The following is a 21510-nucleotide window of genomic DNA, read 5'->3' as shown; positions in this document are numbered from 1 at the left end:
TAACATATGCTTTCAAAGAACAACAAAGGATCGGCAATTGAGGTTGAAGAAAGCACTTTTTCAGCTATATTTTTTATATATTTTTTGATGAATTTGGAATTTGAATGAAGAAGTTATAGAATATTGAAGTCAGTGCATCCAAACCAAAAGCAATAAGTAAGTGTTTTTGTACATAGTAATGTTTGGAGCCATATCTTGAGTTTCTAGATGAATTTTTGGCTCAAATCTTTTGGAGAAGATAGAATATTGTGTTAAAAAGCTGTACATACAAATTTTCTAAAGTACATCAGTACGTCATATTAAATTTAAGTATGTTTGAATAGTCCAATTAAGAGATACGAATTATTGAAGTTTGGGAATAATATCCTACAAGGATATATAAGGACTTAGAGTTTTTATCATATTTTAGATATTTTTGGAAACTTAAGACTTACATATTTGATTTAATTGCTCCTAAAAGTGATAATTATATATATATATATATATAAACTTGGTATTTCTTATCTAAAAACTTGATAGAGCAATTAGTGACAACTAAGAGCCCAATGCTTTCTTGAAGCAAATTCTCTCTACCTTGATACTGCCTCAAGCTTCTGCCACATATTTGCCTCCATCTAGTCTTCCATATTTTGCCATTAAAGAAATTTTATATAGAGCCAAAGTGCTTTGTGGATTGACACCAACTACCACCACCACCACCAATTGAAGTTGATAATTAACAAGAATATGAAGTAGATAACATTTTGGAACATATATAGAGGCAAGAATGTAATTTGTTACTCAATTGATAATGTTTTTTTACATCCTAATAGCTTACAACTTTTACATTCTCTTTCTAATTCTTTGATTATGTCCAAACCTAACATCCTCCGTATCTTGATTTTCCTATTTATTGTCTTAAGCACCTTATTTGTCTAAGATAAAAAAATTAAAGAATGTAATAATAGAAATGGCTATTATCAAATATTAAGAAACTAGATTAGAAATAAGAAAAGAAGTTGTTAAGAATGAGTAAAGTCTCATTCTCGCCTCTATATATATTGAGTTTGAAACATGTTCCATAAATCTGAACTTAAAATTTCAAATAAGTTTGCATTTGTATGGACTATCTAATCATGTGAATTAAGAATCTCTAAAACATATAAACAATAAGTTGATTTTTTATATTATTTTGTTTTTTTAAATTGTTATTATAACATAAAAGAAAAAAATAATGAAGTAAAAAAAAAAAAAAAATACTTTGATTCCCATTATGATTGCATAACAAGAAAACAAAATAAACTAAATCTATGATAGAAATGTACATTTAACCACCTAAACATTGTAAGTTTTGGTTCTAAAAGATATACGCATCTTCAGAAAACGATGGTGGATGAGATCCATTCGTTTACAATAATGAGAATGTGTTTCCACGAGTCAATTCAGACAACATTCCCATCTTCGTAGATAAATGAATTCCATCCAAATTGTAGCAGAGAGTCAAGGAACTCGGCGAGCTTGACTCGGATCGACGTCGTCACAAGCCACATGCCGTGGATTCATGTAGAATTGTGTCCATACAATGGGAATAGCCTCGGGAAGAGGGAACTGCATCTTCGAAATCGGTGATCTAAAAAAGGAAATGGTGGGGAAGAAAGAGGAGAAAAGCAGGACTTTGTCGCCCACCCTGCGGATTCACTACAGTGTGCTTGTTGGGTGCGACAGCCACCTGGAAGCTCTAGTTCACACTACTCCAGCTGTTAATATTTCCAAGAGAATGAGAGTAGAGAATTCTACACTGTACTGCACTTTTCCACACATTGAACCAGCCACTGGGACTCTCCGTTCAGGGCAGAGTCAAGCATCGGAACCCATCAACGGTCTGTTTATCAACACCTGTTAAGATCGAGTAAAAACTTTCCATCATCTTGATGGGTTGCATTTGTCAGTGCTGAAACCTCGATTTTAGCTTGGCAGCAAAAACGGTCAACTTGCGAAGTTCAATGTATTTGCATGAATTGTTATGTTCAATATCCATGTGGGCTTTTTGTACCTGAAACAAACAATTGAGTTGGGTTGCAGCTTCCGGAGACGAGATCCCAGAACTAGTCAAAATTTCTTGTTGCCGTAATTTTACAGTTTCGTCATTAGCATGAACTAATCTGGCATGTGTCGTGAAGTTGATGCTGCTCCAACCAGCTCTGCATTTGACTATGTTTTTAAATGTTTCTGCTTGAGCAAATGATCTCAGAAGACTACTGTATTTGATGATTCTGTCATCAAATACGGACGAAGAGCTTCTGTCTGAGCGAAAACAAATTTTTCTCATCGTTGTTAGTGAATTTAGAGCCCCAATGCGATTGTTTGCTCTTCATTCCATTCCTAATTCTTTCTCAGGAAATGCTTTTCTATCATACAGTATCTTAAAATAGAATTGATCTTCTAGGCCCTCCCTGCACGCCGGACCTTTAGGCCAACCAGGAAGGGGAACCTGGATACGACCAATTTGACAGTTTTCTATGCTGAGCTTGCAGAACACCACGTTGCAGCAGTCCATATTGATATCTGTTTGTTGCAGCAATCCCACCTGCTAATAACAGGTTGTCTTTGAATTATCTGTACTTTAAACACCACTTTTCTGTCAGAGGGATGTTAGCAGATCCAATTGCTAGTGCGGTGTTGTCCGCGTTATCACTTGAAATTGGGAACCTGAATTTCATGGACCACATACAAGACCTAAGAAACCATTCTGCATTGATATTGACACAATTGACAGGATGACATGCTCACTTACTATTTTATATGATAATCTGTTTCGTCACTAGAAATTGAGCGGCGGTATCGGCGTAGCGTAAAAAAATGAGCGTTCTATTAAATGTCTTGCGAAGAAAGGGGACTGAATCAGCAGGAACATCTCATCGGGGCGCCAAGTTCGAGGCCACGTAGCAATCAACGCGCTTCATGGGCGATTGCGCAATGCGTAGCTCATTCAACCTGTGTTTCTCTTCCACGATTTTTACCTGCCCAACACCAAACCATGATTGACGAGCCACACCAAGAGAAACGTATTAGTTCGTTTCCAAGCTCGAGCAGTTTCGACTCAATTGTTGCCAGGGCTGTGGTAATCAGGGCTAAGAGCGACACATTCAAATGAGGTGACCGAAGAAGCAGAAATCTGAGAAATAAATGACACTATTGTTTGTGTGCATGCAGCAGGATCAAACTACATATAATCCTAAGGCAGCTAACATCAGTCTGAAAATGAAAGGTGATAGGGGTGACCACTTTTGTATCAGACTTTTACCTTAAGTCTAGAATCTTCAAGTTCTTTTTGAGAGGACTCGAGCCGACTTTTTAAACGACTAAGAACTTCTAGGGCCATAACAGGTTCTCTGCCAGTACTGGAATCCGCTATGCCTGCAACCTGTTCAGCCGAATGTTATGAAGAGTGGTGGATTAAACTTCAAAAGTTCAAATATGGGTCAAGCTAATAAACAATGTTCAGCAATTTGTAGGAGACACAAACTGAATGGCAAACTGAAGAATAGACAATGATGCATATACGTAGAACACCAAGTTCCTCATGCTGAATCTACAATTTGACCTCAACATTAAGACAATGTTATTCATACCAAAAGTGTGTGTGTGTGTGTATATACATACATACATACATACACATATACACCTATAGAAAACATGAAGAAAAGATTCGCAAAGCTTACTTCCAGAATATGAGCGCACACGTCCTCTAGCTTTTGAGATACGTTGGACTTCTGCTCCTCTAGTTCCTGCAAAATCATAGAAAGGGTCGGAACAACAGTAAAACAATTCTTTCAAATACATTCTCTAAACACAGGCTAGGACATCTTAAAAATGGCAAACTATCACAAACGATAGCACCTTGTCAACGTAAACTAAACCAATCAAATATGTCATTATTTGGTTGCTAAAAGATACCTGCACTTCGGTGCGGAGACGCTGCTCCTCATCAAAGTTAATCAGAGGTGTTTTGCCTTCTGAAAGGCGATACTTAGTAAGCTCCTCGCTAACTCGGGCATGAAGAACTTCAGCTCGTCTGAGCTTCCCACTGAGTTCATCATTTTGAATCCTCAGCAAGTTATTCTCATCCTGCAAAACAGAGAACAATGTTGCATCAACAACTAAGCAAAGCGTGGATTACAACATTGAGGTTGAAGCTGTCACATAAGCCGTTCTGAGTGATCGGGCACCTTGATCTTGACATGATGCTTAATACGTTGCTGGAGATTCTGCTGTCCAGACAGTTTCTCTACTTCTTGCTTCAGGCCGCCAGCTATCTTTTGTTGAGTTCTAAGTTCAACCTGTAAACGAAGAAAGACATAGGTTATTGGAGTAGAAACTTAAGTGCAGTACAGCAAAGGAGACAGGGTCAACATCCTAAGACAGGATGTGTCTCTACATTGACATGAATGGCACACAGAAATAAATAATTAGAGCTATTCTTGCTCTATTCGTGAAGTAGTGTCAACTTACGCATAGCAGATGCAAGTACTAGTATACCTTGAGATTTTCATTCTCAGCGCAAAGTACTCGCTCACGCTCCCGAAGTCTATTTACAGCATCTTGGGCAGCCACTAGTTCGGACTGCTTCCGGCTGATCTCTTCTAACCAACTGCAATTGGCATAAAACCCAAATTTGTAAGACCCATATTTTGATAACACATGGAAAAACAATAAATGTGCAACAAAATCTAAATTTAGATTTACTTGATTGGCTTCAAAGAGACCTAATGCCAATGCAAAAATGGTGCGAACATGAAGAAAAGAGATAAACCTCTCTCGTTCTTCAATAACTTCGTTAAGCTTCTCATTCAGTTGCTCTGCTTCTTTATCCTAGAGAGGAAGAAAGATAAAGAAAAGAAAAAATTGTTACTCTTACAAAATCATGCGTGTTTCTTGAGATCGGCAATGGTATTGCGAGTATCAGACACTCAACTCAAGCCAACTGCTTATGATGTATTGAGAGTAATCGCATATGACAATTGCATATGACCAATTGCATATAATCATAAGCAGAACAGTACGAAAATTCATTTGCATATAATCATTTGGTCGCAAAGTGTACAGGCTAGAACCTCTTTTTCCAAAGATGCTTCCTGAATATGCAATGCGTTTTGCTCCTGCTGTTCGCCGAGAACTCTCTGCAAAGCAGTTTAAAACAGAGTGCAGTTGAACATATGTATTAATGCTACATTGGCACTTTAATGTTTCCAGGATTTTAAAGGGAAAATAGCAGGATCGGCCCAAAATGATATGCAGGATCTTTATGTATCGTACCACAACATTGGTCATGTCCGACTTTACTTCAAGCAAATTCCCGAACAATTCACGGGTCATCCTCTCAGCAGCTCCCAGCTTTTCATTCAGAATACAAACCTGTACACATAAATTCAGCACAGTTAGTAATTATGCATCGCTAATATGCTGAACCTTAGCAGTTCGAACTTGCATCCAACGTTGTGCTTTCAGTCACATCAATACCTCGTTTTGTTGATTGATGAGCTCAGTTTCTAACTCCTGGATGCGGTGCTCATATATTTGGCGTTCCACATTCAATTCAAAGTTCACTTGGTGGCCCATTCCAATGCAAGCGAATGTCGACCCTGTCCCTTTGAGTCTCGGACCTCTCAGGATTTTTGATTGAGAATTAGCTTGCTCTTCCGGCACGGTTTCAATTGTCTTAAGCTGCGTAGCAGAAAGAAGACACCAGACAGAAGATTGAATATGTTAGCCAGATAGTGTTCTTCTGCTAACATGTGCCTTCTGGGATTGTCAGGATGTAACGCACTCTATGTAATCATCAAAACCATTGAACGCATGAAAGGCGTGCTGTTACTTTTACCTTCACCTTTCCCTCGTATTCGGCCGCCTTCTTCTCAGCCTCAGCAAGAATGTATGTGATTTGTGCCTTGGAGTGTTTTAGCTGGGGTCAGAAGTAGGGATTACGAGGATTAGATAAATCGATTAAGGGTCCTAAGTAATTCCTCACAGTCTTCTGCACAATGTCAACTTCTATCAAAGCTTCAAAACAAAGATCTCGACAGAAAATACCTTTTCAGCCTTAATTTCTGAATCTTTCTGAAGGGCTTGCAACTTCTTCTGCGCCTGTTGCATCTCAGCGTCCTTCTCTTCAAGCTTCCTGCTTGCACCAGGAAAGCATACAATCATAAGCAGAATAGTATGGGAATCAAGTAACAGGACTAGCCGATCGTAACATGCAGACGAATTGGTAATGTCAACAATGGACAAGTTATTAACGAGGCCTAACCGTTCTGCTTCTTCTCGTGCAAACTGTGCTTCAAGAATTTCATCTGCAATTCGTGCATTGGCCTCCTCGAGAGCGGCTTGCCTGACCGACATGCTGTTATGCAGCCTTTGTAGCTCCATTTCCATGTCTTCCCTCATCAATCGTTGTTGCTCGCACTCCCTTGTTACAAGCCCCAGCTGCGTCATCATCCACGACCAGACAGACCCTTTAAAGCCCACCCACCTGGAGTTTACCATCATTCTGAAATCGAGACACAGTCGAAGTATGTTTGGGGCAACCGAAATATCAAGATAAATACCTGGGATTCAAGGGCGTAGACTGTGCTCTCCAACTCCATTACAGATTTGCCGAGAATTTCTGCTTCGATTTCTTTCTCTTCAGCACGCGTTCGGCTAAATTCCGCATCCTGGGCCGCCAAAACAAATATTAGTCGGTTTTGGGAAGAAGATGAGCCTTAAGCTATGTTCTTCAAGTTCAATGAGTTACATGACTAAAATGCAACGGGGAGTGAATGAATTATAACCTGGCGAGCTTCAACAGCTATGGCAGTTTGTTCATCGGCAAGAATTTGTTTTAGTTCAACCTGCTCGGTAAGAGCACGGATTTCTGAGAGAAGATAGTCACGTTCAGTCTCCAACTCCTTTAAGTCTACCGAGGCTTCTTCAAGGCATCGAGCCATTGTGTCCTCAACCGTCAGGAGCGCAGCTTCTAAAGCTTCAATGGCGGCTCGCTTTCTTCTTAGCTCCTCATTCAAAACTGACGCTTTTCCGAGTAAATCCTGCACATGGCCCTCCAACTCTTCGCTCTTATGGGCAGCCATGTCAGCTGAATTTCTAGTGGACTTTAGTTCTTCTCCTAACATGGTGAGCTCGTTGTTCTTCGAAGCAAGAGCTGACTCAAGATTTGCACGTTGAACTAAAATCTCATCAACCGTTGCATTCTGCACTTCTAGTTCTTTTTGTATAGATTCAATCCGTGTTACCTCCTTCCGAAGAACTTCCATTTCAACCTGAAGCCGCTCAACTTCGGCCTGTGATCTCCCTGCACAAGAAGCCTTTTTCTCGTAAATAGTGAGGTCTGCATCCAATCGCTCCACCAAAGATTTGAGCTCAGCCTTTTCCTCTTGCAGTGTGAGTAGGACTTCCTTTTCAGCTGCAATATGATTCGCGATTGTCCGAGCTTCACTTTCCAGAGCACCTTCTTGCTTCTTTAGAAGCTCGTAGAGTTCAGCAAAAGATGCCGCCTGTCGCTGCATCTCGTCTCTAAGCTGTACGTTATGGCTTTCTAGCTCGCAGATATGCCGATCTCTCTCATCGAGATGCTCATGCAACGATTGCACCTCCTCCATCCAACGATCACCGCTTTTCTGGAAAAGTTCAATTGCAGACTCAAGAGCTTTAGTTTTCATTCCTGCTTCCAGTATCTGCTGCTGTAGCTCTGCATTCTCAACTTCTAGATTGAAAATCATCGTCTTCAGTTGCCCTTGCTCCTCTTTGAGAATCCTCACAGTGTCGTCTTTTTGCTCGCTTATCTTGCAGGAGAATGAACGTCGCAGACTAGTGACACCGTCTACATCTCGTGTCAAGCTCTGTCGCAGGTTACGATCTCGATTCATACTTTGTTTGACATAACTCAACTCATTGACAAGCTTCAATACTATCTTCTCTTTCTCTTGTAGCAGTGCTTGCGTTTCTGTGTGCAGAGTTTGACCGCTCTCTGCTTGTCTTCGGGACTTTTCAACCTCGGTCTGAAGAATACGAATGGTTGATTCCTTTTGAGCCAACACAACACTGGCAGCCTTAATTTGATGCTCCCATGACCGCCGCTCGCTATCTAAACACCTCGCAGACGGTGGCAGCTCATTGGATCCTGAATTATCATAAATGTTCTCTGATATCTCTCTTTTGAGCTTTAGCATCTCGTGTGTCATATCCAGCTTCAGTATATGGGCCTCTGCGACGAGTGCATGCAATTCGCCTTCAGCGAGACCCATGGTCATGTCAACTTGTTCCTTCGTAAGAGCCACCACTTCCAGCATCTCTTGAACCATTTTCTTAAATTCCTCCGTGTGTGCCAACGCCAGTAGCTCTTTTTCCCTCCTCCATCGCTCCTTCGCTTTCTTGTTCGCACTCACCAGCGAGGTGACCATTGAGTCAGCATCCCTGAGAGTGGTCTTCCATTCCTCTAACTTCACCAACATGGCTGCTGCTTGGTTCTTTTTCTCATTTGCTTCCACCTGCGCCTCCTCTCTCTGGGATTCAAGTTCCGCCTTTTCTTCCCTCCATGCTTTCTGGGCTGCATTCATCTGTTCCTCAGATTCGACAAGCAGCGTCGTTAGTCTTTGTAATTCAGCTTCGCAGCTTCGAGTATGGGCGTGCAGTTGAGTAACCTCCAACGAAGTGGCTTCCAGCCGCTTCCGAACATCTTCTTCATTTCGAAGGAAATGCTGCTTCTCTGCAACTATCTTATCTATCTCGATTTCCAAGTTCTTGCGTTCGGCGCGAACAGCGGATAGCTCCATTCGTACACACAAGTAAGCCTGGTCTTGCTCACATATTCTGCTGCGTAATTTAACATTCTCAGTTCTCGTGTTCTCTGCCTCTTGCTTGTCTTTTTGTTTGGTGTTGAATCGTGCGTCAGGTACTGAAACCGATCGGTTCTCATCGAGGTTACGCAGAGGTTGATCCGAACCCCTGCGAATACCTGCATGTTGCTCTAACCTATAAAGCTCCATTCTCAAGTCCTCTTTCTCAGCGATCAAGTTCTGCCTCTCTGTCTCCCAGTCTTTGCCCATAGTTGACACAATTTCGTTCAGCAGTTTAACCTTTTCTGTCAGCAGATTCACCTGTTCCTCTGAACTAGCCAGGGATTCGTGAGTTTCCTTAAGTTCTGCTGGAACATTCTTTAACCCTTCAGCAGGCATGTTCCTTGGATGACTTTCAAGGAACTCCTTGTTCTCTTCCGTCTCAATGAGGCGCCTCAGACCACTGTCACATTCCTTCTGGTAGGACTCAAGTTCCATTTTCACAGATTCCCAGCATGACCGTAGCCTCTCAACCTCAACTTTAAGAAACTTATTCTCAGAAAGCAAACTCTCATTTGAGCAAGTTAAATCCTTGATCAACAGTGTGAGTGTGGCTACTTTGGCCTCCACCTGCCTCCGGTCTACTTCTGTCTCCATTAGCCTCTTCTGCATAGCAGATGATTCTTTCTCTTTTTGTGCAACTATATTGATCTTCTCGTCAGGGTCGTTAGATAGTAACCGTTTTTCATTTTTCATTTCCATGTTTTCTGCTGTCAACCGATCAATACCTTCTTTCAATTCTTCCACCCTATACTCCAATCGCGAAACCAATTCGTCTTCTGGAGGTTTGTACTTGCTCCCCTTCCGTAAGTGTTGTTTGTAGCCACCACCTGACACCTGTTCCTCAAGCTTAGCTAGGGTGTTTTGCAGACTCCTGATTATTTGATTTTTCTCGATGCAGCGAGACTCTGCCTCCCTAGTTGCTGCTAGGAGATCTAACCTCTCTAAGACCCAATCCTCGTACTGCTCCGCCATCTGTTCCTTCAGCCTAATATTCTCGTGTTCCTTCAGTTCAATCTGTAACAGGACGAAATTCGAGTCATTAGACATGCTTGGTATATGGAACCTGAGAACAGCCATTCAATAAGAGAATTTTGGAACAAAGCCTACTAGGTCATGGCCTAGCTCATCCTCACATGAACACTTGTATATGAAGTATCTCTTCCTGCAGAACTAGCATTCGGAAGCACTGAATGACACTGGGAATAGTGACAATCACATCAACCCAAAGATGAAAAGCAACACATGAGTAGTGTACAATAAACGGGCAGAATCAAGGAGTATCCTCATCGGAAGCACCTGATTTTGTAAATCATCAGGAAGTACTTGAACGGCATCAAGATAATGCTTCAACTCCTTCTCAAGTTGAGCCTTCTCATTTTGTACCTCGTTCCCCCGGGCCTCCGCGGCGCGAGTTCGGGCTTGGAGTTTTTTAAGCTCACCTTTCGCGGCGCTTAACTCCTCCTCAATTCGTGTGGGCCGCTGCTCAGCTTCTCTAGCAGCCATTGCCAATGCAGAGTTCTTGAGGTTCCAGTTTTCTTTAACGATTACCAAACTACTTTGTGCTTTGTCAATATCTAACGATATTTGGGTAACCTGCTGTAACCGTTGATCAGCCGACCAAAGTTGTATGTTGAGATCTTCCAATATCTTCGCCGTTCTTCCAACTTGTGTCTCAAACCTTCGGTTCTTTGCAGCCAATCGTATTCTTTCCTCCTCCCAGGCCGCGAGTTCTCTGTGTACTCTGAGCGCCTCTAACTGGATGGCTCGAGACTCTTGCTCTGGTGTTTTCTCACGCTCCAGCTGCAATGAGAAAACCACACCCTGTATTTCTTGTATCTTCGCAACAGCTTCTGTAAGTTCTACTCTCATTCTATCCTCAGCAACACATCGTAAGCTGGCTGTTTCGGATAGCCACCAAACAAGAATAAATGCTATCGTGGATTGTCTCTCGATTTCTCTAAGATATATATCACATGAATCCACCTCTGCTTTCAAAGATATCGAGTCTTTGTGGACTTGAAGTATTGATACCTTGGCATCCTCATCAAGGTCAGACTTACAACACATAGCGCTGTAATCGTTCGAGAACTTGCTTAAAGCGTCTTGAAGCTTGTGTCCAAACGAATTGGTAAGATTTTGGGTATGTTGAAGCTGCTTCGTAATGTCCATAATTGCTGTTTTTTTCGTCAAGACTTTACTCACTATTCGGTCAGTCACCGCATTCTTCCCCACAGACAAAGGTATGTTGAACAAGTCTTGAGATGATTTTAAACACGCAACATCAACTGATAGTTTCCCAGAAGCTAGGTAGTCAATCAACTTGGCGGCAGCATCTTCCCAATCCTGTTGAAGTTCGCATGTCTCAGCATCTTTTTCTCTAAACATTTCAGACAATCTAGCCACATTATCCCTAGTAGCAGTTTCCCTCTCCATTGCACCCGCGACCTCATTTCGCAATTCTGAGAGCTCCAAATGAATTGAAGTGGTACCGAGGGCATCTTTCAATTCAGCTCTCGGCCTTGTGTCCATTTGTTGCTCAAGTGTCCTTTCGGCTCTACAGGATTTCTCACATCGGGATGATGTGCTCAAATTCTTAGATCTCTCCAGCTCCAGTGTTGCATTTTCAAACTCAGCATCAAGAGCGATTATCGGAAGATCGACCCGTGCACCATGCTTGTTCTGTTGTTTCAAGTCCCTTTCAATACTGCGAAGCTCCTGTTCCTTCCTTATTTCCCACTTCAGTTGAGTTAGTTCTTGTTTCATTTTGCTCTCCTTCTCTTCCATCTCCCTCATTTTTTCGAGTAAAACTTTGTGATCATCTCGCAAAGAATCAATCTCAATCTCAGCACGAGTTCGGCAACTTTCGAGAAAGATGACTGCTTCCTTCTCGGTATATAGTTGTGAGATTGTGTCATCCAACTGTTTCTGGAGGCATTCACGAGAAGCTTCCACCTCCTTTAGTAGTTGTTGTTGCTTCTCAAGTGTGATCTCCGCCGATTCCAAGTCCGATCGAAGCTGCAGGATTGTCACAGAATGATGTACTCCCGCAACGTCCTTTTCATTTTTGTCTCGAGTTCCTTCTTCCCACATATAGCTCCTATTGGTCGACTCCGGATCACCATCTAAGGTGTCTAACTCCATTTGTAATTGCAAAATAGCATCATGGTGTCTCACTCTCCTGTTGCCTATCGGGTCATGAGCTTCGGAACTTTCTGCACGATTCAACGTTCTGCATTCTTGCGCCCGATAATCTTCAATCTGTTTTTCTAGACCTCTTCCAGGCACGCGCTCGTCTTCTAATGAAGCCTTCAGACTGATTGTCTCTTGAAGGAGCTCTCTCAGCTGATGCTCAAGCTCGGTTCTCTTTTTCAGTTCTTCCTCCGCTTTCTCCTCACTCTGGTTGACAGGCTCGAGTGTGTAAATATTGATTTATACTCAAATACCGGACTGCCAAGCTCCAGTAAGACATCAACACAAAGACTCAAATCGAAGATGTTACCTTAATAAGTTGAGTCTTGAGCGCAAAAAGGTGTCGCTGATGCTGGGCGTTTTTCAGTTCCAAATGATTCACTTCCAAGGTCTTCATCTACAAACATAATTTTTTCATTCATTCATTTAAAATTTCCAGAATTCAAAACATCATTTCCAAACGTCCCAGTCCGTATCAGAAACAAGAATCTGAACTGTGCTAAGAAAAAGCATACCTGAGAACCTTGGCGTCGATCCGCAGCAACTCTAACTGCAGAATCAATTTCCTATTGACAAAAAATGCTTTGCAGGTCAAGTTCCACTGTAAATTTCAGTAAAAAAGATTTTAGAGTGTAGAAATCCACCGAGCCTTGTTCTTATAGCAAATGTTTTTAGGAAGAAGCGAAGAAACCAACCTGAGAATGAGCAGGAGAATCGAGAGAAAGCTTTATACCCAGCAAGTCCACAAGCTGCAAGTAAAATGAACACTTCATAAGTGAGGAAGGTTTGAGGAATGCATATACAGAGAATCAATCACAAACAGAGACCACGGAAATCTATAATGAGGTTCAGAATTGAATTGAAGAACACTTACTTGATCACGTAAATCTGAGATCTCTTGAGCCATAGCTTCTCGCTCCCCATTGGTATGGAAGTGTTGCAACCTAAAAAGCGCAGTGAAAAACAATGAGAGATGTGCAACATGTTCTATCATGTGAGTCACAACAACCAACAATCGCAAGTCACAGAATTGGTTGAACTCACACACGTCATCTATCAATTACGTACTTGCGAAGTTGCTCTTGAAGGCGCATGTTCTCCATCGCCAGCTTCGTGACCTCGGGATCGCAGCCTCTTCCGTCCCAAGTTAGCGACAATTCTTTCAGAGAAGAAATTGCCTCTTCTCCGAAGCTCACCTCTGTGGTCGCATCACCATCACTTGAAGTCTCCAGCCGTTGTAAATTTTCTTCGTGCAACCGCAGAATCGTCTTGTTACAACATGTTCCTCCGGTACGCTGTTTAACCTGAAAGATAAACGATACTAAAGTCGATATGCAGCCAGACGGGTGCAGCCTTGTGGGTGTTGACCGGCCGGATAAAAACAAGCCACGCACGCTGAAATTTGATTGCGACTTAAATATGGAGATGACAGAAGGTAAAATAATGGATACGCTTCGAGGACACCCAGATCCTTAAAATATATCACCCCTCAGTACAAAATTTGGGAACACATGAGACGCAGTGAGCAGAAGCAGATCACAAAAAATACCATACGAAACAAATGTTCAATTTCAGCAGCTGACTTCTTCGATGCTAATTCTGCCTCCTGCTCTCGTCGAAGAGCACCCGCCAACACGGCCTCCAGGGACTTAACCTGGACACTCGATACCGGCAGTACATGCCACATCATCATTCTGTCTGGGAACCATCTGACTTCACTGAGAGAAACAACAGCAGTCTCTTCAGACGGTGATCATATCAATTCTCATAATCAAGTGAAGATTGCGCTTCGACGTTGTCCACCTTTATATTAAGGAAAGTCGGGCTCTGGAGAGCTCTTCCGAAATGCGCGACGGAACCCTCCATCGAACTATTAAGCTCCTCTGATTTGGGTGGGCTTCCTTCATATATAGCTTCTTCCCGTAGACCACCAGATGCCCGTATAGTTGGTATCCGTGATATGCTCTGTCTCCGCAGGCGTGCCAGCTCATCCTTCATAAGAGATCGTTATTGTCAGAAATTTTCCCATTATCAGGAGTTGTATATATTGAGAGGTAATGAGAGAATGTGATAACAAAGCAGTTGGTAGTGAGGAAAGACAATAGCAATTTCATATTTGACAAGAGGTGTCCTCAGTGCATGCAGAACAAAGTCCGTACTACATGTGTGATTGTAAAAACCAAGAAACGTCACGCACCTTTAATTGTTGTATCTGTTGACGCAAGGCATTCACATCTCCAGCTGTGTCTTCATTGATCACAGCCTGAACACACCAGTGTTTGGATTGAACTCCTCGAATTCCCGAGATCAAAGAAATGAAGTTGAACCAAGAATGCTAGAAAAGCTCATAAGATTTGAGGAAATTATACATTATTCTGAATGAACTTGGCGCGCTGTGCAAACTTGAGTGAGCTCAAAGTCTCCAGAGAAGCACTGCACACAATAAGAAGCAGTTTAAATTAGAAAAAGTTGCCCCTCTGCGAGTGGTGCGATACATGAATTGGGTAAAATAACGGTAAGTAGACCTCCTTGACGGAGAGAGGAGCAACAGGTGAGCACCAGCTCGACGGACTGATATTAGCTATGATCGTTGTCTTGGAGTTTCCACCGAGCGAATCCTGCAACCGAAAAACTACAAATGTTTACACAGCGTTCATCTCATGCAATCGCTTAAATTTTTAGGCAAACTCCACCCCTATTGAACATGTTCTGATATTCTTAGTTGGATATTTATGAAAAACTAAGTGCATACTCCCATCAAGCCGCATGAAATGGAATCAGTTAGCGGACCATGCTGAGGGAATCCTGAGCATACCTGGAGGAGAAAAGTCAGTTTTGAATCACGGTATGGAACATGTCTCTGTTTACCATTAGCGGTGTCCACCAGCACCATTATGACAAGCCTGCAGATCAATAAAAAATATCAGTAACCCCGAATCTCAGTCAATTATCAAGAAGAAATTCTGGTGTGAACGCCACCAACCAGTCGTCGAACTCTCTTACCCAAGAGTTGAAAGTGATTTGTTGATACAAGCTGCCTCCTTCAATCGTTCCCCTTCAGCTCCAGAAGCCCTTTGTCTGACGATTTCAAAGTCATCCAAGTCAGCGACCCACTAAAGAACTAGAATCAAGTGCGAAGTGACAACAACTTAGCGGGAATTTAAACTACCTTTCTGAACCTGCAAGGTCGATAAGGTTAAGACGTCCAAAACGGAAATTGATCATATGGTCGCTCTCCCACTGCAATCACCAAAAGATAAGATAGATTAAAACCAAATCTTTCACTGGAAATTTTCAGTGCACGAATCGGGTATGAATGTGGCGTGTTCCAAGTAGAAAACAAACGTGAGAAAATACACAAACCTGGCTCTCGATGATACAGCTGAAGACACTGTGCGAGCGACTGCTTTCCTTGTTCATGTTTGTAGCCGCTACTCTTCTGTTGGCAGCACCCTGAAGAACGAGTGAGGAGGAATGACCTCTATTGTCAGCATTTTTTTTTTTTTCTTTTTCATTTTATTTTATTTTATTTTATTTTCCATTTTGAGATTGCTTGCCAATGGAGAGTCTACACTATAGGGAATACTTGGTAGCACAACATGTGATATGTGCGTTATGAATATGAAATTAGCTTCGGAGAGTCCAAAAGCGCTTCAAGCACTATCATTAACAATGATAGTGAAGGATAGTGAATGATAGCACTATCATTCACAAAGCACATGCATGGTGTTGAAAGTGGTTATTCGATACGAGACTCTGGAATTTTACATCATTCAATGATACTGACAATTATCACATTAATTGAATGAAAGCTCCGGAAATGGATACAACAAAGAATGCTCAGGATGAAAGTACTAAAGGTGGGTAGAAAGAGCTACAGGCGTTTCAGACTTACCAACAGGAGAAGGTGAAGAACGTCTTGGACACTCTGAACTTCAACTTCTACGAGGCCCTCCACGTACACTCCCTTGTTAGCATCCTCTCGCATCTGTTGAAGCACAAATCAAGGTGTTAAGCAACGACCACAAAACTTCAAAATTCAAAACACGAAAGTATAAATCATGAAAACGATCAAATATTTCCACTTTATTATGAATAAATGTCAGAGTAAGGACCTGTAAGTTCGTAGAGGATGGCTCCAGAAGGTCCCCAATCTGCTCGTTGTAAATCTCCAGGAAAGAACACCTACATGTGAATTTCAGATTCTCGTGCTTTTGAAGCTCTTCAGCCTGTCAGAAACCAAAAGGAGCTTCCTTACAACGACATGGATGTGAAATCTATCCGCCTAGTCGACTCTGTTGTTGAAAATTCGCAGCGAGCCCTCTTTTGAACACTTGACCTGATCACTTTAATGAGTTTAAATGCCACTTCTGATGTGAGCTGAAAAGCTGCACTCTTGGACACCGTGAATTCTAGACATTCCTGAAGGGTTGAACGAGCTGGGATAAAGTACGAAGCACAATAGGAGTAGAAACAGGTGGCATACCTCTCTTATCTTTGCGAACAGGGACTCAAACACGCGCGGAGTCATGCCTCGGTTGTCACTGGGTTGGCTATCAAGATCTGAAATGTCCCCAAGCATGGTATGAGTCTTACCACTCCCTGTCTGCTTACAATTCCACATTTCACTGACATTGATTAGTTTCCATCAAATCCTCATCGATCCAGCTGCATTCGGGGAGAAAATGCCATAAAAAAATGCGTTCACACAAGAAAATTTCTGACATACACATGAGTTCAAGTTCTGCTTGTCCGAAAGAGAACGCCTTAAGCTATATCCCAGAGGGCTTGCTTACCTGGCCGTATGCAAACATACAACTGTTGTACCCAGCCATACAATTTTCAACCATCGGCAGTCCAGCAACTCTGAAGAGCTCCTCCTGCACAGCACACCAGCACACAAATTTTAGTCAATTTTAAATAATACGTCATAATAGTTGCAGTGACAATGTAGGTTTCGTCGAGCGGCAAATACATGCACAAATCACTTCCAATGACTCGGATGCCAATTGCTCTGTGCGACAAGAGCCGATGAGAAAAGGGCGTCGAAGTGTGCGTACTTGAGATATGGACTCGCCAGCCACATGGTCAAACGTGAATCTCGACTCTGGTTGCCCAAGCCAGGTGATGGAGTGAGCACTTTCCTGTCTCACGCATCTGCTGTGTCCCTGTTGCGACGCTTCGGAGTCATTTATTGGCCGTGTCCGAATTAAAACCTTCACAGCCAGTACCCAGTACGCTCGATTAAAATTCCACAATCAAGGCATCAGTGTGACAAGGGTATTACAAGCTTCCTTACGAATTGTTCGTTTAAAAAAAGAAAGAAAAGAAAGAAAAAGAAAACCCTTGAGACCCGCCGCTTGTTGACGAACATCCAGAGCAGAATTCTCACCATCTCGCGAAAATCTTGTCTGAGAAACTTAATTCACACAGTGCCCAAATTCCATTCGTGTAAGCCTACTCCTGCTGGTTCCATAAGTCACTAGCAACGCTACCTGACGACAAAACTACTCATCTAAAAGGATACAGAATGCTCCATGGTTTCAAAGATGTAAACGTTGGTGAGATGAAAAACAGGACCCCAGGGAAATCTAAGTTCACAGCTGACCTGAACATTATGATCCTGCCAGAATGTTGGATCCTCCTCCAACTCGAAATGGGTTTCCGCCGCGATCGTAGCTGCCTGTTGGTTTTGAAATAGCGCCTTTACACGATTTCCAGCCGCTCCTGAGGCCCTAGTGCTCGACAAACCCGCCAATCCTTTCGAGGACGAAGAACGGCCTCCAAAACGCAGCGATCGGCTTGCGCTACGAGGTGTAGCAGCCGACGTAACTGATCCTAGAGAGGTTGTGCTGCTGTAAAGCTCAAAGTTTCGTGTCTTTCTTGATCCTTGCGGGGTCGATGGCATGCTGTCACCTCCCCCCTTGTGTGATAGTTGGCCCAATTTGACACTACCGCTGATACCAGAGAATGATGCGGATTGCTGCAAACTTTTGATCGCCGAGGCACTAACGCGGGAGGTATCGAATTGGTCGCGGGTAAGTGAGGGCGATGTCCTGCATTGGAACTCCCTTTGATTATCTGGTGATGGCCGCGACTGCAAAGTGAGCTTCGTTTTTCGCTTCGCAGCTCGAACTGGAGTACCAGCATTCGGCTGCTCGCTCCTTGGAGAACTCGGGACGGGATTTCCAGCAGCCATTGCGAGCGCAGGATGTCTCTTCTTCCCCCCGCGAATCGTCCTGGGAGGCGATAAATTAAAACTGCTGAAATGACCTCCATCAGTCCCAGATACAGATTTCAATGGCGAGAGATCCCCACCACCTCCGGTATCTCTTCGCGTCGTCACAAATGCAAGCTGTGGAGTCGACGCACGAGTCGACTCAGCTTCATCCTCACCCCTTAGGCTGAGATCGTCCGCTTCGGATTCTTCATATGCCAGCTTCTTGGGCGACGGCAGATCCGAAAACATCCGAGGCTGATACATTCCTTCTCTGACCCTCCACCCTCCTCCCTCTCTAGGCCTCTCGTCTCTCCGTCTTTGTCCCGTGCTCTTCTACTCTCCTCCAGCTCACCATCACTGTGAATCCTCTCCTCAAACTAAAGTCTGTTCTCCCACACCTTCCACCAATCACCTCTCACCTCATACCCCACGCACGCATCACTTCATCAATCCTAATCTCACACACTGTCCCAACGCGACATCACCGAAGTAAGTCATTCACTGCGTGCGCCTGACACAACCAGCACAACCAAGTCTAAAATCGAGGTTCGCAATCACGGCACAGTTGGCCAGCTTCTTGCCTGCGGAACATCAAACAAATTTTTCCGTCTTCTTCCTCTTCTGCTGCACCAAGCTTCCCTGGGTTTTCTTTCGTCACGCCAGATCGATCATGCACGGAACCCCGTGCAAAACTATTTTCTGACTATTGTTCCCTTATGCCCAAAAATACATTCATCCGAATCATCTCTCCTCTATAGCGTGCATCCTGGCCGACAAATGGCGAGTCAACTGGCCTTGAACCTCCACAATTAGTAAAACCATCTGAGACTGAGCCTGGATGAACGGATCAAGAATATATTGCTCCGTTGGTTTTGGGGATCATCGGTGCGTCCCTGAGCTGTGGCCTCTCTGTCGTGGGACCTGTTGTTGCAACGGTAACCAATTCAGGGGACCACCATGCTCTGTGGGAACTCTTTTTCTTTCCATTGGGGTTTTTACAGCAGCTTGTAGTGGTTCCTGTCACAGACCTCAGTCGGATTTACCATCGCAGTGGTCAATGAGGTCGGAAATTAGCGGCAGCACAACCCTGCCTCGCTTTTGGAACGTCATCCCTCGTCAGTTTTGTGGCAACCAGGTTATCCTCTGGATTTTGACTCTGCATGGAGTTTTCTGCCTCGCTTGTTTTCGAGGGAGGTGCGAATTCGTTATTATGAACTTGAATTAAATGCCACAGCAAGTTTGGCATGACGCAATCATCAGCCACGGTATCTTCTCGTGCGAAGAACCTCAACTGGAAGCAGAAGGCTGCCAGTTGCTTAGGGGAACACAGGGTCTTGGCTGGTTCTGTCTAAAACTCATTCCGGTGCCTGCTAGGGACATACTCTGAGTAGAAGCGCAATCAGTGGCGGGACATGAGAAAAGAAATGATGGTCAGCATGACCCGAAACGTGCGCAAATTCAAATTTTATGGGGCACTTGATATAGCATAATGCCGATTGAGAAGGAGAATGTTCAGATCTGTAGCAATATGGCATCTCGACCTCATTTGGAAATAATAAAATAATACGATGCTATGCATCTAGTTCTTATGAACAGGTGGACCAGTTGAGCTCTTCAAAGCACCACCAACCAAACTTAAATAAAATACATTAAAAATCATTAGGACGCATGACAATGAATTGTTTCCTCTCGGATTTTCAGCAACATCCATAGGCGATGAAAGATCAGATTGACAATGTGTTGATTATCTGAAGGCTTCAAAAACTCCCAGATCCGAAATTCTCATCCTATGATTTGCGAATGATGCATGGAACTGTTTCAACACAATGCTGGCTCAATAATTTTCCTAAAACAAATCACATTGTGGAAAAGAAGATACGAGGGTTCCACTCCGGAATTGGGGTTGGTTCCACTACACCCACGCATCGAATTAGGCACTTAGTACCAACCTAGATTTTACGGCAGTAATCCAGTTTTGTAACAAATTAAAGACAGCTACCGAGAGCTTCACCTGGACTCAGCCTAGTGATAGTTCCGCACTTGTTTCTTTCTTCTTCTTCTTCTTCTTGTTTTTTTTTTTTTTCCCCAACTGAATGAGGTGAATCTATTAGGTTCAAACTGGATATTAATACTGAAAGGATTCTTGTAGACCTGACCACGACTTGACGCAGACTATTGCTTACAAGAGTCATTAACTTCTTGAGCAGTTACTTGCGATTTAGAGGAGCGTTTCGAAGCCAAGGATACCCGGTAATTACCAGCCTCCTTCACCATTTCGTCGATTCTTCTCTCCAACTGTTCAAGCTGAGATCCTGTTTCACTGATCTGGGCAAGTATGGAGTCCGATGAGGTTAAAAACTTCGAGTGCAGAGACTCCAGCTGGTGCTGCAAGCTCTCAGTGATGCCTGCAGTCATATGGTGCGCAATATCCACCGCTTCGTCCCGACAGTGATGCCACTCCGGGGCCTCGCGCTCTCGCTTGGGACTTCTCGACTCTGGATCCATGAGGTAGCAAGCGTAACTCAAACAACAAACCAAACCCTCGGACGGTTCCTATCAATCACATTCTTGTCAGTTCTAATTACAAAAAGCAATTGGCAGTTGTTCCAACATCACAACATGTATGTACAACAAGATGCGATTGAAGAAACAGTCCTAATCTGCTCTCAAGCTTCTCTCAAGCAAAAACTCAGTTCCATCATCGAAATCATGCGACATCTCAAAACAAGCCTCATTATGGAGCAGTAACAAAGCTCGACGACGACGAGGATACTAAATGGCCCCACAGCAAGAACTCATGGCTGAGTCTCCAAGAAAACAGACTGTGAATGTGAGACCGTTCACCGTGGGGTGCCTTATCATCGTGGATGTAACAACCGCGGGGTGGGTATAACAGTTTTTTAAAAATAAATAAAACTGGATAAATATAGATAAATACTAAATTATCACTTTACTTTATGAGAATATCATTTTGCAATACTGAAGTCAACCTTCTTATATGCACGTATAAATTATGTAATCTAAATTAAAAGGCTATTGCAATTATTAAGTAAAGATCAAACTACATATTGAATAAAAATAAATATGATGATGTTTATTGATCATCCCTACACATCTTTAAGCAACTATTCATTAGCAATGCTCATTCAAGAACAGTGTCTGTGAGTCAATGGAGGATACTAACTATTTTAATGGATTCTTTATTGTTTTTGAATGTATATAAAAACT

General features: G+C 42.9%; 1 protein-coding gene across 3 annotated transcripts; it reads right to left on the bottom strand.

The window, feature by feature from the left end:
- Positions 1-2076: 2076 nt before the first annotated feature.
- LOC112282908 (kinesin-like protein KIN-12F) lies at positions 2077-19954 on the bottom strand. 3 transcript variants are annotated; one of them, XM_024521077.3, is made up of 38 exons: positions 17671-19954; positions 17123-17278; positions 16859-16942; positions 16549-16668; positions 16178-16291; positions 15958-16050; positions 15426-15515; positions 15232-15302; positions 15066-15140; positions 14878-14965; positions 14622-14680; positions 14432-14495; positions 14260-14325; positions 13866-14054; positions 13612-13716; positions 13131-13366; positions 12937-13006; positions 12758-12811; positions 12578-12628; positions 12373-12459; positions 10170-12269; positions 7269-9887; positions 6810-7064; positions 6585-6692; positions 6287-6462; positions 6070-6157; positions 5861-5941; positions 5500-5703; positions 5296-5394; positions 5094-5159; positions 4793-4851; positions 4519-4630; positions 4209-4319; positions 3937-4107; positions 3702-3767; positions 3284-3403; positions 2774-2999; positions 2077-2595 (listed from the first exon to the last, which is right to left on the bottom strand). In XM_024521077.3, the coding sequence occupies exons 1-37, from the start codon at positions 18544-18546 to the stop codon at positions 2895-2897; spliced, it is 9288 nt and encodes a 3095-aa protein (XP_024376845.1). In that variant the 5' UTR covers positions 18547-19954; the 3' UTR covers positions 2077-2595; positions 2774-2894. The 3 variants fall into 3 exon arrangements, with proteins under 3 accessions (XP_024376845.1, XP_024376843.1, XP_024376842.1); XM_024521075.3 differs by having other exon boundaries at positions 2077-2600; positions 6810-9887; XM_024521074.3 differs by having other exon boundaries at positions 6810-9887.
- Between the last annotated feature and the right edge of the window lie 1556 nt (positions 19955-21510).

This window comes from Physcomitrium patens, chromosome 5 (genome assembly GCF_059467195.1).
Source record: "Physcomitrium patens ecotype Gransden chromosome 5, ASM5946719v1, whole genome shotgun sequence".
In the NCBI taxonomy this organism is placed as follows: domain Eukaryota; kingdom Viridiplantae; phylum Streptophyta; class Bryopsida; order Funariales; family Funariaceae; genus Physcomitrium; species Physcomitrium patens.
The sequence above is the reverse complement of the archived record's forward strand: the minus strand, read 5'-3'. Positions and strand labels throughout refer to the sequence as shown.